A 15,715-nucleotide genomic window follows, 5' to 3' on the forward strand; every position below is an offset into this window, starting at 1 on the left:
CGTGCGAATGAGGGCTAAAGAAGGGTTAGATAGTAAAAGAAAGGAGCTGGACTGTTTGAACTCTTTGGTTTCATTAAGAGCCCTTCAACGTGCACACTAGCGCCACAGCTAAATAATCGTGATTATTTAAATTTAACGAAAGATATTGAAAAAAGGGGGCCGCTACGTACTGTATTGTGTATTTAAGTACCTTTTGAATACATCAAACTGGTTTTTATGTTGCTGGATTTGTCAATCTATGCGTCCAAAGTTAAAACGGCCGTTTTTGTTTCAAGTTCCTAGATCGACGAAACCAGCAACATAGAAACTATAGTTTGATGTATTCAAAAGGTACGTAAATACACAATATAGTACGTAGCGGCCCCCTTTTTTCAATATCTTTCGTTAAATTTAAATAATCACGATTTTTTTAGCTGTGGCGCTAGTGTGCACGTTGAAGGGCTCTTAAAAAATATCAGGGAGCCTTTTTATAAGTAATTAGCCTTATTGACCTTTTACAAAACAGGCCTCTAATAATGAAGATTACCTATTCATTTAAAATACATCCTACTTTAGAGCCCCATTTAGACGGTCCAAGAATTTGTATACACTATTCTTGCTAACTGCAGGGTACAATTAATTCAGTCGATCGACCGGATACCTACCGCAATGTAATGAAAATCGCATTCTAGTGCTTAAACCGTCTTATTGGGGCTTAACGCTAAGGGGTCATCCATTAATTACGTCACACGAATTACAAGGTTTTTTTGACCCCTCCCCCCCTCCTTGTCACACTTGGTCACATTTGGCAAACCCCTCCCCCCTAGTGTGACGTCACATTTTTTCTACGAAATCGCCAAATCGAATTAAGTAAGAACCTAAGTATTATTAATATTTTATCAAAATATTTTTGACGATATAAATATTAGTAATTTTATAACCCAAAACTGCAAAGGAAAGAAAATTAAACGAATAAAAACTATTATCGTTTTAAAAACTTGTTATTTAAATGTACTTACAGCGAATAAAATAATTTAAATAAATTTTCGGTTGCTGATGAAGTTAAAGTGACGTCACAAAGTTTGTGTCTCCCCCCCTCCCCCATGTCACAATATGTCACATTTTCTTGACCCCTCCCTCCCCCTAAACGTGTGATGTAATTAATGGATGACCCCTAATAAGCAAATACCTACCTACTGATTGATGCCTCAAAGTTTCTTTCTATGGAATTTGCTAACTATGATGTAAACAAACCGCCATATTGAAATTGTCTCTAAATGATGAATTTACTAGTGACTTTTGTTTACATACATAGCAAGTTCCATACAATTACAATTTACGCACGCTTGCTTGCTCGTTGGAGAGCCTGCCATCTGGTGGCCTAAATCTTAAACTTAAACCTGACATTGGAATTAAACCAGGGCATAGGCGCTGTCCATAAATTACGTCATCTATTTTTGACAATTTTTAACCCCCCCTCCTAAAATCATCCAAAAATCATGCTTCGACGAATGACCCCTTTCCTCCTGTTATGCTACCATCATCCGATGTCCAGATCCCCTCCCCCTTAATTTTAAATGACGTAATTAATGAATAGCCCCATACCAGGGATAAACTTAATTGGGCATATTTAAAGTTGTACCCCCAACTTGCATTTTAGATTTTGGATTTTTTTATATTATTTCCACTCAGAATCACAAGCTCTTTCGATCCTAATACAAGAAAAAAAGTGTCCCCAAAATTTCATACAAATTTTTGTTGTCCGTTTTGTTACGGTCCTAGGTTGTAATGAAAACCATAACCAATCGGACCAAAAATTTAGGGGACACGTTTTTTCTCAGTAGACATTAAAAAAGCTCGTGATTCTAAGTAGAAATAATATAAAACGTCCCAATTCTAACACAAAAAGTCTTGGTAGAACTTTAAATCGAAATGCCCAATTAGCAGAGCAAAAACCACAGACATACAATCTCGCTCGCGCTTTCATCTAATTCTATGGCAAAAACTTAGTCAATCATGCCAATATTTCATAGTTTTACAAAAGAGTTTTATTATTAGGCTAGTAGAATAGTGCTAGTACCTAAGAGGTTAATACTTAATGGTTTCTAAACTGAGAGTTATCCTGTTAGACCAGAAATATACTTCGTGGTTTGTTATCGCTTTGTACACGCACACACGCACGTACTGTATAACTCGTCTATTTGGTTCATAATAAACACAATAGTATGTGTACAAATATATCAAATATGGGTGCACACTTCATCTCAAAAATATGTCAACAGCTATGCTGTTGTCAGCGAATTTAGTATGAGTATTTTTGAGTAAGTTATGTACGCCTAATATTTTTACACTTGACTATATGTACCTACAACAGAAAATAGATGTGGTAGTCATCGGAAAACGAACTACTAAGCGCCACTTGCACCATCCCACTAACCCGGGGTTAACCGGTTAAACCGTTAACCGAGTGTCAAATCGTACCGGTTACCATCGTAACTCCAGGTTCAACCGGAAAACCGTTAACCCCTGGTTCATGAGTGGTGCAAGAGGCCCTAATTATGGCCCTAAACTCTTTTGAACGCCAGACAGCGAAGGAATACGCCGTGCCCCGGACGACAGGCAATCGCCATTATTTAAGCGAAATTGAACTTTACGGAGTCCTGCATAAGTCATTATTGCATTGGCGAAGCTGACAGCTGTAGCCGTCGATGGCGTCCGTGGCAAGATTTTCCGATGACGGCCAGAGCCCTCTGTGGCTGTCAAAAGGTTAATATTCGCTCAAAGTCTCATCGTCAGTAATCAGCTGCTCGCGGTCGTCAACCCCTTTCTGCTGTCGCATCATGTCGTATGCGGCGTACACGGACGCCAGGCATTTTATGTAGACCACTGGAACACAATAATAGTTATTTGTTTTACAAGGGGTTGTTGTTTAACCACTCGTGCTAATATTGATAGCCGAGCCAGCAAAAGATTCCAAAATTGAACCACGAGCGTAGCGAGTAGGTCGAAAAATGGAATCTTGAGCGTTGCGAGGGTTTCAAAGCACGAGGGTTAAACAAAATTTGCCCCCGAGGGAAACACAAATATTAAATGTAAAATATCAAACAAAATCAAACCAAATCAAATCCAAATGAATGTTATTAAATATTTATCATCCAAAATCATCATTTAAAAGTCAATTCTACCAGCAAACTTAAGAAAACAACTCAAAATTTGCATTTGATTACTTTGCCTCACATGTGAATAAAATGCAACTTTGCTATCAGTTCTGGAAGTGCAAAGTAAGCCTTTCCGAGCTGGTGTGGTGAAAAATAAATTTACAATTTAATGTGAGACAAAATTCACATTGGGCAGGTGGACCACCCTAAGCTAACTTTCTGCCGACTTGCAGAGAACGTGAGGGGGTGTCATTAGTCACTAGGTCCTAAAGGTGACAGTCCATTTCCAACGACAGCTGCACTACTGTTTATTTTACTATGGAAATTGACAATGACAGCGACGCGTTCAGTACCGGTAGTGCAGCTGCGGTTAGAAATGGAATGTTACCATTATTCTTACATGTCAATATAAAGGTGATCAGACTCGCGACCCAGAAACCGTTGATCACTTCCAGCAAGGCGCTCAGCAGGTACATGATGCTCATCGCAATACCGAACAGGAAGTATGTCATCACGAAGTTCACTCTCTTCTGTAAATAAAAACAAGAGTTTAGTACTTATCCGGGTCGAAGGACCATGTAATGTAACGTAAGTATTCTTTTTAAAAATAAAGGAATGTCTCCTTTAAGTAAAATGACCCAGCTTAAGGATTTAAGGTAGTTTCCCTCCAGGGCCCGACTTATCTTTCCACACTGTATATCAAGCACTGACCTTCACAATGCCAATGATCAGCATAAGCGAGATCACGATCCATAGTAGACAAACGATAATAGCGAAGCCCACGACGACAGTTTTCACCGATTTGTCCGAAACCAACTCCAAGATGTGGCTCAAGTGATGACGAGGCTTGGATGTGTTGTTTGAGATATGTGATTCAAAGTTCTCGGCGTGTACTGGCAATATGATCACGGTGGTGATAATTATCTTTATCAAAGATATCACCTGGAAAAGAAAACATATTGTCGTTAATATGGATCCTAGACTCCGTTGGAATCTTAGATTCTGACCACGCTAAATTTACACAAACTTGGCAGCATAATAAGCTCCAAGATGAAAACTTAAGCAGGCCACTGTCGAGCCTTCCAAATGGATGCCGTTACCATGGATTCATCCAAATGGATGGCATCCTAATATTAAACATTGTAAGTTTTTGACATTCACAGACCGATTTTGGATTGCAGCCACGCTATTTGGTCTGTTGGAAGGCTCGTCAGTGGTTACCTTTAGCGTGGCCTGACTCTATATAGGCATTGTATTATTTTTCTATTTAATGTAATTGTCCTTGATAAGTATAGAAATTAAAAGTGGCCAAGTGCGAGTCGGACTCGCCCATGAAGGGTTCCGTAGCAGCAAGTAACATAATAAAATTGCGGTTTAAGATTTATGACGTATTAAAAAAAAACTACTTTACTAGATCTCGTTCAAACCAATTTTCGGTAGAAGTTTGCATGGTAATTGGTAATGTAGGTACATCGTATATTTTTTGTAGTTTTATCATTTTAGAGTTTACTTAAGTTAAAAAAAAATTGAGTTTCAGTTGTAAGTATGGAGCGAACTCCCAAAATGTATTGTTTTTAGGGTTCCGTACCCAAAGGGTAAAACGGGACCCTATTACTAAGCCTTCGCTGTCCGTCCGTCCGTCCGTCCGTCCGTCCGTCTGTCACCAGGCTGTATCTCACGAACCGTGATAGCTAGACAGTTGAAATTTTCACAGATGATGTATTTCTGTTGCCGCTATAACAACAAATACTAAAAACAGAATAAAATAAAGATTTAAATGGGGCTCCCATACAACAAACGTGATTTTTGACCAAAGTTAAGCAACGTCGGGAGGGGTCAGTACTTGGATGGGTGACCGTTTTCTTTTTGCTTTTTTTTGTTTTTTTTTTTTTGCATTATGGTACGGAACCCTTCGTGCGCGAGTCCGACTCGCACTTGCCCGGTTTTTTTTACAATTTTTTTGTGGAAATCTTAATGCGGTTCACATAATACATCTACTTACCAAGTTTCAACAGTAAGTATAGTTCTTATAGTTTTGGCAAAAAGTGGCTGTGACATACGGACGGACAGACAGACAGACATGACGAATCCACAAGGGTTCCGTTTTTTGCCATTTGGCTACGGAACCCTAAAAAGTAATAAATCAGTAAAATTGTTCTATTTAAAATGATAAAGTATTGAAAAAGGAAGGATTACATGTAGAGGAACTCTAACCATTTATTTAATTTTATCTGTTTTGCAACAGCATAATTATATTCTTATTCCCGGTTACTATTTATACACATAATAGGTACCTACCTATTTAGCATTTCTGCTGAGCTGGAGTGTCGGGAATGTAATAGGTAGTTATAGTTATGACTGTTATGAGTTCTCGAAATTCAATCTTACTTGTACCAGCTAGGCTTGCTAGGTACTTACAAATGAAATTCAGCGAAATTGTATCCACATCGCAGACGTTCAGGGAACCGGCACACTCGGTAACCATAATATTTAGTGCCGTCAAGGTCACAATTAGGTATACCTATACATACCTACACCTCATTTTATCGGCAACTGAAATGAACCGGGTTATTCCGTTCTGGGTTCTCGCAGGCGTGGCTCACTCCGCGATTTCGTCGCTTTGCTACAGGTAGCTAAAAGTACATCCGCTCGACCCCAATTTTGGGGTTTGCCATAAAGCCGCGCGTGGCGCTGTCGCCACCTAGCGGCCATATCTGTGCTGATTGTGACAGACGCGTTTTGTTAGAGAGTGAGTCTTCTGTACCTAGTACTATTATTTATTCTGTGGTTCTGGAGTGGTTCTGGATATAATTTCCTATAATTTTTATCCTCTTGCCTTGGGAGGTTAGTTTAGTACTAGGAGGGAGGGCCCTCCCAACACTAGTCCTTACCTACTAAACTAATTACCTCTACCTACAATGAAATTAAATCATTACCGAACGTTACTTAAATGGAACAGAGTTGTATTTGTTTTATTTAGTTCGAGTTGAAATGAAAACGAAACAAATTATAGCAATAAGTAAGTAGGTACCGTAAAATGGGGTGAGTTGGATGAAACTTGACTTTCAAACCTCGATAAAATTTTATTTTTACATGTGAAAACTGAATGGTGTATATAATAAGTGGTTGGGACGTTTGTATTTTAGTTTGTATTTTTTTTGGGTTATTCCATTTCATAACTTTGACGATAAAGAGAAAAACCCACCTCACCCCCTAGTGCCTCTCGTATTTGGGGTGAGAGGGTTTTTCATACAAAGGTGATTTTGGAAGTTCGTTGGATCGATTTTTTTTTATTATGCGTATTACTATAGCCCTATTTTAAATTGGAATACATTATTTTTGTAGCAGTAGCCTTAAAATCCCTTCTCACCCCCCTCTCAAACCTACTCTAACCATTCATAACCCAACTCTCCCCGCGAAACCTACTCACCCCGTTTTACGGTACCGATATACATAAGTAGTTTGATCTGTTGGTCACCGAATTCTATATTACTCAACTGTGTTTTTGAACAAAAATAAAAAGCTTAATTTATTACCGCCCAACACATGGGCGTTATAAAAACTACCTGAAACTTGACGCCAATACATTCCAAAACATCCACTTGACCTTATTTGAGTGACATCTTTATTGCGGCGGCGCTTAGGCCGCTTAAGCAGGCCACAGGCCACACGAGCCTTCCAAATGGATGCCGTTACAATATTCATCCAAATGGACGGTATCCTAATATTAAACATTGTACGTTTTTGACATTCACGGACCGATTTTGGATTGCAGCCACGCTATTTGGACTGTTGGAAGGCTCGTCAGTGGCCACATCTAGCAGAAGGGGTTCCAAGTTTTTATAATAAGGGGTGATCCATTAATTACGTCACACGAATTTCTAGGTTTTTTACCCCTCCCCCCCTCCTTGTCACACTTGGTCACATTTGGCAAACCCCCTCCCCCCTAGTGTGACGTCACATTTTTTCTACGAAATCGCCAAATCGAATTAAATAAGTACCTAAGTATTATTAATATTTTATCAAAATATTTTTGACGATATAAATATTAGTAATTTTATAACCCAAAACCGCTTAGGAAAGAAAATTAAACGAATAAGAACGATTATCGTTTTAAAAACTTGTTATTTAAATGTACAGCGAATAAAATAATTTAAATAAATTTTCGGTTACTGTTTCTGAACGCAACCTTAATTGACCGAATGTTTCTATTACTTCTAGGCTCGAAGAAGATTTTACCAATTTAAGTGAAAATTACGTCCTAAGTCACCAATTATTTTACGTATTGTACACTTTTACTTCCAAGTCAAAATATAGGGATAATAAAACGTAAATTTCACTTCATAAATACACCATGAAGTCAGGGACTTAGGGGTTGAAAATAAGGCAAAATATTAGGTAAAATTAACCTTAAACCCTGACCAATAGGTCAGATCTACTAATAAGGTATTTTAGGTGTATTTGCGACGTAATTATTACTTATACGGAGACTATGAAGTCACGGACTTAATGGTTGAAAATAAGTCGTATTACTAGGTAAAATTAACTTCGTACACTGACCAATAGGTCAAATATACTAATAAGGCCTTTTAGGTGTATATGCGACGTAATTATTTCTTATACGGAGACCATGAAGTCAGGGACTTAATGGTTGAAAATCTGTCGAAATATTAGGTAATATTAACTTCGAACCCTGACCAATAGGTCAAATGTACTAATAAGGCATTTTAGGTGTATATGCGACGTAATTATTTCTTATACGGGGACCATGAAGTCAGGGACTTAATGGTTGAAAATAAGTCGAAATATTAGGTAAAATTAACTGCAAAGGCTGACCAATAGGTCAAATGTACTAATAAGACATTATAGGTGTATTTGCGACGTAATTATTTCTTATACGGAGACCTTTAGGTCGTCGATTTTATGTCGATTTAGCTACTAATTTTAGGTAAATGTTACTTAAAATAGATACCAAATTGCGACCATATAGTTAAAATCACTTGTAAAGTACTATCAATACCATAAGGTTGTGCCGCCATTTTCTTTCATTATAACGAGATGCTAAATACGAAATTGCATAATTTAAGTTGTTATATCTTGAATGGTGCCATCGCACGGTACTTCATTGTGCTAATATTCAAAATAAAACAATATTTTTGATCAAGTCAATACACTCACACACACAAATATTCAATTACAACACTCAATTACAAGCAAATATATGCATTTTGATTTTATAAAATGTTGAAAACTTAAATATTTCAAAAGCCCATCGATAGTTTTGTATGTAAACCTAACATACTGCACGAAAAAATTTTCTGTGCACTAGATTTCATCGTTCTTCATCAGCGTAATCGGCCTAAATTATTTTACATGACTTAGTGGCCGCCATTATCATTGCACAACTTAAAGTTGTTTTCTTGTTAGACATTTTGTTTCTGAGTGAAAAGAATATATAAGCGTAATGTTTGTGTCTCTTTTTCTCTTCATCGCGTCTCATCTAAATATTGCCTCGCAGAGTAATTATATGGATAAAGATATGTCGCCATCACGTCTAAAGGTGGTAAAGAATACCAAATTAGTACATTTTCACTACGCGGCACGTCGTGGCGACGTCGAATCCACGTCGGAAACATGACCTAGTGTTGACCTAATGGTTGTAATCACTAATTTACCGTCAATAAATACGTCGCCGGCACGTGCGTTTTTTCCCCATTTATGTCGACTCGACGTGCCCACGACGTCGATTCGACGTGCCTCATTTTGGTCTCCTAAATTGTGCGACCTAAAATAGGTGCCTTTTTCGGAATATCGACCAAAAATGTTTGCTGGGACGCCCCTGACAACAACCTGAAGCAAATATTAAATACCAAACCAAATCAAATCCAAATAAATGTTATGAAATATTTATCATCCAAAATCATCATTTAAAAGTCAATTCTACCAGCAAATATAAGAAAACAACTCAAAATTTGCATTAGATTACTTATTTGCCTCACATGTGAATAAAATGCAACTTTGCTAAGTATCAGCTAGCTTTTGAAGTGCAAAGTAAACCTTTCCGAGCTGGTGTGGTGAAAAATGTATTGTGCTTTCATTTCTCACGCTTTGACAGTGGTTCATTGTTTATTTACGTGATGGGCTTCGACTCTATGGAGTTTTAAAATAGGTACCTAAGTACTAATTATACCTGAAGTGTCGGCATTTGTTTGTTTACAATAATCAAAAACTGTACATCGGTAGGTACTTATTATGGGACGTCACAAGCCTTTTGCTATCTAGGTACGTACGAAAACCTAGGTACGTGTAACAAGGGGGAGGTTCCAAAAAATCTAAATGTGGTTTAAGTACTTAATAAATCAATAAATGGACGACCCCTAAGATGTCTAGTAGGTATACCTAAGTAGGTACTTTAGTTTTGTACATATTATACCTAGTTTATGATTAAGATAAGCTTATAGGCAAATACTTTGTAAGTTTTGTAACTAAGATTTTGTTACGTGTTATTTATAATAAAATATTAATTTATTATTTTTATGTTTCTATTATATACATAATAAACTCGGCAACAAGTTTTCCTTAAAATTCTGGTTAAGTAGGTAAATACAGCACAAAATATTAAGACCAACAATAGGTACCTAAGCAAATAAAGGGTTAATACTCACAAACGTAGTTACCCCTAGCAGTAAACACCCCGCCTCCAATTTTAAACAAAAACAACACTTTCCCGCCGTCATTATCACTGTTCATAAAAACAAAACTTGTTGAATAAGTACTTAGTCAGCTAGGAAACCCTTAAATCCCTATGTAGTACAATTATAATTAACCAAAACAAAATTTTCTGTGCTACAATATTAAGCCTATGGAAATATTTTTGAACACAACCGTCTCTCCCTGTGTTCTACTTATACTGGCTAATTAGTAATAAGAGAGCTTCCCGCTGGACGCAAGTTCAAACTAGAGACGAGTAGATAACATAGACTGTCAAAAAGCCGATATTACGAGACAGTTACAGGGTGTTTTAGCAATTTATAACCACATTTGGCGAGGGAAACATACGTCACTTTCACTATCCTCGTAAGGAGGTCCTACCATGTATTTAACCAGTCCGATTAAATTTAAATCATATTCAATTGGAATAGATTTGTTTTGTTTCGTTCAATTTTCAAACAAAACCAAAATCAACTCTATTCCATGCACTATAGGTTCAAATTTCAGTGACAAATTCTGGATTTTTCATTTGTATGGCTGGGCCTTAGGACGCTATGGGACTAACCCGAAAATACATACCAACCAAAAGACGCTATTTCCATAAGGCTTCAGTTTGAAATCGACAACCGACAATGTGGTACCTTTTAGTTTAAAACGTGACAATTAGAGAAGAAGGATTACTACTTTAAGGCGTAAAATACCGTAAAACGGGGTGAGTAGGTTTCGCGGGGAGAGTTGCGTTATGAATGGGGAGAGAAGGTTTGAGAGGGGGGTGAGAAGGGATTTTGAGGCTACTGCTACAAAAATAATGTATTCCAATTTAAATTGGGGCTATAGTAATACGCATAATAAAAAAAAAATCGATCCAACAATCTTCCAAAATCACCTTTGTATGAAAAACCCTCTCACCCCAAATACGAGGCACTACGGGGTGAGATGGGTTTTCCTCTTTATCGTCAGAGTTATGAAATGGAACTACCCAAAATAAAATAAGTACAAAGGTCCGAACCACTTATTATATACACCATTCAGTTTTCACATGTAAAAATAAAATTTTATCGAGGTTTGAAAGTCAAATTTCACCCAACTCACCCCATTTTACGGTAGTGCAAAATATTGTAGTCGCAAATAAGGCAGGTGAAATAGATGGCGCTATATGGCGTCATACCTATTGCCGTAACTGGATTGTCAAATGATGGCGCTTGACAACCTTGCTTAGGTTCAGTTTGGTTTAATTGTAGGTACCTACTAAAATGTATTGAAACTTAAATAATACGTATTTCTAATCCTATGTAGGTAGGTATTTGTATTGTAGGTATTCTATAGGTACATACTCCGATACGTAGGTATACGTCCTATACCTTATACCAGGTCTCAAACTGAATATTTTATTATTATTGATGAGGGTTGTTAACGCAGATGATCCTGCCTGATGTATAATAGTCACATGAGAAATGCTTATTGTTTACCGGTCTCTGGTATAAATACCTATAACCTATGCGTCAATATTTAAAACAATACTCGAGATTAAAGTTTGTAGAGCGACACGACACAGGGACGGACTTGAATATTTTATTCAAATATATTACATGGTTTTATATGATTATATTTCTTTATTTATTTTCCTTAAAGCTCCATTTAGACGGTTCAAGAACTTGCATGCAATATTCGATACATTGCTAACTACAGAGAACAATAAATTCAGTCGATCGACCAAATACCGCAATGTACCTAACGAAAATTGCATGCAAGTTCTTGAACCGTCTAAATGGGGCTTAAGATAGGCATTTTATAATAGTCACTACGAGCGATAGTATCATTTTATGTACCTAAATACTTTTTTAACTTAGTAAGTTTTAATAGTGCTTTGCAAAACACATTTAACCTCACCCACCATACAAAGTTTTCTTTGTTTACAAATGTTTAATTTGAACCTTATTTTGTAAGTAAATTAGGACGAATTTAGTTTGTTTTAAAAATCAATGAAACAAAAGATATGCTACTTTATTTGGTTCGTGAAAGGTTCAAATTAGGTTGCACGATTATGTACATTTAGTCTCAGGAGGTTAAAAAAGCCATTATTTACCTACACGACAAACAGAAAAACGCATTGAAAAAGTACATCAGAATTGAACTGACCTTTTATTTAGTCTTCTTCTTCCTCGCGTTATCCCGGCATTTTGCCACGGCTCATGGGAGCCTGGGGTCCGCTTGACAACTAATCCCATGATTTGACGTAGGCACTAGTTTTTACGAAAGCGATCGACTGCCATCTGACCTTCCAACCCAGAGGGGGAAACTAGGCCTTATTGGGATTAGTCCGGATTCCTCACGATGCTTTCCTTCACCGAAAAGCAACTGGTAAATATCAAATGATATTTCGTACATAAGTTCCGAAAAACTCATTGGTACAAGTCGGGGTTTGAACCCGCGACCTCCGGATTGAAAGTCGCACGCTCTTACCGCTAGGCCACCAGCGCTTCATATTTTCAGCGCTCTTATTTAGTAACTGAGAGAAATCAAGAAGATAATTATGGCCCAATGGCCCAATGCCTCTCTGTCTCAAGTGGCTGTGATCAAGTGAGCTGGCTGGCATAACTTAGCTAAGATTTTTTCATATGGATATTATAAGTGAGAATACTTGAGAATAGGGATATGATATGATTGACTGTGCTTCAAATAAATTCTTTCAAACCTTGCATGAAAAGCAAGAAGTAATTCTCGTTGAATTCGATATATGAGATAAAATCGTATCTTATAACTATAATATACCTAACTTCACCGTGACGTCATTTGCTAAATTGTTATTTCATATATATGTCGCAGTCGGATCGTATAATCCGCCGTATTACATTACGGCTAGCCGTTTTCAAAAACAGGGGCGTTTTGAAATGCGGCGGTTTAACGATTAGCCGTATTGAATGCGGCTGAATGAGAATCCGCCGGAATGTATTCGGCGCCATACGTTCTTCAACACGGCTAGCCGTAATGTAATACAGCGAGTCATTAGCCGCCGCTTTGACAGTTTTTAGTTCCCATTTTTAACACTAGTGGCGCTGCCTGACAAACGCTGGGGTGTCCATCAAATCTGGAGTTTGTCGGACTGTTTCTTTTCAAAAAAAAATTTCCTTCGCAACTTAACTAGACGGAGCCCCGCTTCGCGGGGCTCCTATTTCTGAGCGGTTTGCCCTTCGGGCATCTGAAGCTACCTAACGAACCTAACCTACCTACCTATTGATTAAGTGAGACGTCCGTGAAAACATTACACTTTGGGGAAAAAAGCGTAGGTAGGTAATTAGGTTAGGTTCGTTAGGTAACTTCAGATGCCCGAAGGGCAAACCGCCCAGAAATAGGAGCCCCGCTTGCGGGGCTCCGTCTATTTAAGTTGTGAAGGAAATGTTTTGGAAAAGAAACACATGTAGTGCGGTGGGACCATGGTAGAAATAAATTAAATTGCAAACATTGTCAAACTCCGGTTACGTAGGCGACCGAAAGAACTGGTCACTCTACAACGTACGAAGCGGCTAAACGTGGGCCGCCTTATTGAGGAACGTATCGCAGTGACAATCCGGCTAATCGTCGAACCGCCGCATTTCAAAACGCCCCTGTTTTTGAAAACGGCTAGCCGTAATGTAATACGGCGGATTATACGATCTGACTACGACATCTATACCTAGTGACGCATCAATTTGAGTAAACGAAACTGTTTTGACTAGTAGTCAAATACCCTTTACAGTAGATTATGGTCCTATTTTCCCGCACTAGTGCGTAAAATAGCACTTTTCGTGTGTATGTCAGAAGTATAAAGGGCCATGTACTGTAAAACGTTGTACGATACACGTGCGAATAGGTAATTCGCAACTCATGTCGATTTAAAACTCGTCTTCATCTTTTCCGCACTTGTATCGTAAATAACTGTTTCATCACACTCGGTCACAGAATAAATAATAGTACTAGGTACAGAAGACTCACTCTCTAATCCAAGGCCTGTTCACTTCCTAAGAAAGTTATGTCCCCAAACAATTGCGCATGTGTGCGCCTGAAGCTTCTATGTGTGCGTTGGCCTCCGAGAAAAAGTTGCGAGTAATAAAAATAAAAACATTTTTCTACAGCAATATTGCTCCCAACTCTGATTTATACATTATTAATCATAAAACGGGACTTAAAACGCTTAAAACTTATTTATACGCGATTCAGTTTTAAAATTGAATATTTGCTTCCAACTGTCTTTATCAATGTCCATAAAATATATGGAGGGTAGGTACGTCTACCCACCATAATAAAAAATATATTTGTCAATGACTGTCCAACTGTTGTGGTTAAAGTTCATAACGAAAATTTTATTTATTAAATCTTTAAATAATAAATACAACGTAGCGGTACTACCACTTAAGACCCTAAGTCTGTACCTGGGTACATGGATTACAGCAATGCACATAGAAAATGTGCTAAATGCGGAGCAACGGCTGTTGAAGCAGCCAGAGTGAAATTCACAGTTTTAGTGGGTTCAGAAGGAACCGAGTCATAATGCACATGGAAAGCGTATTAATTAACCGTGAAGAAATGTATGAATACAAGTTGGAAATCTGTGTATAATGCCGTGAGTAAAGTGTAGTGTATCTGTGTGTAAAGTGTAATAGGTAGGCATGCCTAATGTTATTTGTATTACACTGGAAACTTTGTGAATGCGCTTTATTAATGTCAATTTTTTTATTAAGTTGTCAGGGTTTAATTTTCAGTGTATATTTCTATATGTAAAACATATTTTTAATAAATAAAATTATACAATGTTATAAACATAAATATGCCTTTTATTTAAATCACTTGATAATACCACAAACAAGGGGTAATATTTGCATCTTTCATATATTTCGTGATATGAAGATGACAAATATGTTTATCAACAGAATTACTACCTACCAATACCCGCCAGGCTAAACGGGTTGTCAACTTTAGTTCTTGGTACACAACGCGGCGCTACTAGTATAAACGTATAAACGTTTGGGGACATTTTTTTGTATGGAGTTATCGTTCTTCTCCTAGTGAGTATTATATTCTTTGCTCTAATCTAACAAAACGCGCCTGTCACGATCAGCACAGATATGGCCGCTAGGTGGCGACAGCGCCACGCGCGGCCTATGGCAAACCCCAAAATTGGGGTCGAACGGATGTACTTTTTAGCTACCTGTAGCAAAGCGACGAAATCGCGGAGTGAGCCACGCCTGACTCGGTCAGTAAATGTGGAATTGCACGCAGGTTTAGCGAGTGTTTGTGAACATTGTGTGTAACTCGGGGCAAGCCGTCGCGATTTAACTATACTCGACCTCGTTTGCTATATTTAACTTAGGGGCTGTCCATAAATTACGTCATCGATTTTTGACGATTTTCGACCCTATAATCATCGAAAAATCATGCTTCAAATGACCCCATTTCCTCCTACTTCATGCTACCGTCATCCGATGTCCAGACCCCCCCCCCCCCTAATTTGAAATGACGTAATTTATGAATAGCCCCTTACGCCCCATGTTGCACATGCACAATGTACTAATTAGTATAACTTTTAAGAGCTTCAAGTCACATACGTACGCACGTAGGAAGGGGTAGTCCTCATTTTCCTTCCTGAATATAGGTTATTGACATTTTGGAAAATTACACTATTTGATGTGTTTTCAACACTCGTTTGTTTTTAGGGTTCCGTACCCAAAGGGTAAAACGGGACCCTATTACTAAGACTTCGCTGTCCGTCCGTCCGTCCGTCCGTCCGTCTGTCTGTCACCAGGCTGTATCTCACGAACCGTGATAGCTAGACAGTTGAAATTTTCACAGATGATGTATTTCTGTTGCCGCTATAACAACAAATACTAAAA

General features: G+C 37.9%; 1 protein-coding gene across 1 annotated transcript; it reads right to left on the reverse strand.

Moving 5' to 3' along the window:
• Positions 1-2,556: 2,556 nt before the first annotated feature.
• On the reverse strand, positions 2,557-10,012 carry LOC134671319 (uncharacterized). Its single transcript, XM_063529146.1, has 4 exons — positions 9,803-10,012; positions 3,849-4,079; positions 3,538-3,667; positions 2,557-2,865 (listed from the first exon to the last, which is right to left on the reverse strand). Exons 1-4 carry the CDS (start codon positions 9,872-9,874, stop codon positions 2,747-2,749), a joined length of 552 nt encoding a protein of 183 aa, XP_063385216.1. The 5' UTR covers positions 9,875-10,012; the 3' UTR covers positions 2,557-2,746.
• Between the last annotated feature and the right edge of the window lie 5,703 nt (positions 10,013-15,715).

This window comes from Cydia fagiglandana, chromosome 15 (genome assembly GCF_963556715.1).
Source record: "Cydia fagiglandana chromosome 15, ilCydFagi1.1, whole genome shotgun sequence".
NCBI lineage: Eukaryota > Metazoa > Arthropoda > Insecta > Lepidoptera > Tortricidae > Cydia > Cydia fagiglandana.

Bases quoted from the DNA above. Each gene is read 5' to 3' on its own strand.
- LOC134671319 (XM_063529146.1), bottom strand. From the start codon at position 9,874: ATGACGGCGGGAAAGTGTTGTTTTTGTTTAAAATTGGAGGCGGGGTGT. The intron at 4,080-9,802 runs GTGAGTATTAAC...TTTCTTTTCCAG, and splicing joins TGCTAGGGGTAACTACGTTT to GTGATATCTTTGATAAAGAT. The intron at 3,668-3,848 runs GTCAGTGCTTGA...TTTTATTTACAG, and splicing joins TGATCATTGGCATTGTGAAG to AAGAGAGTGAACTTCGTGAT.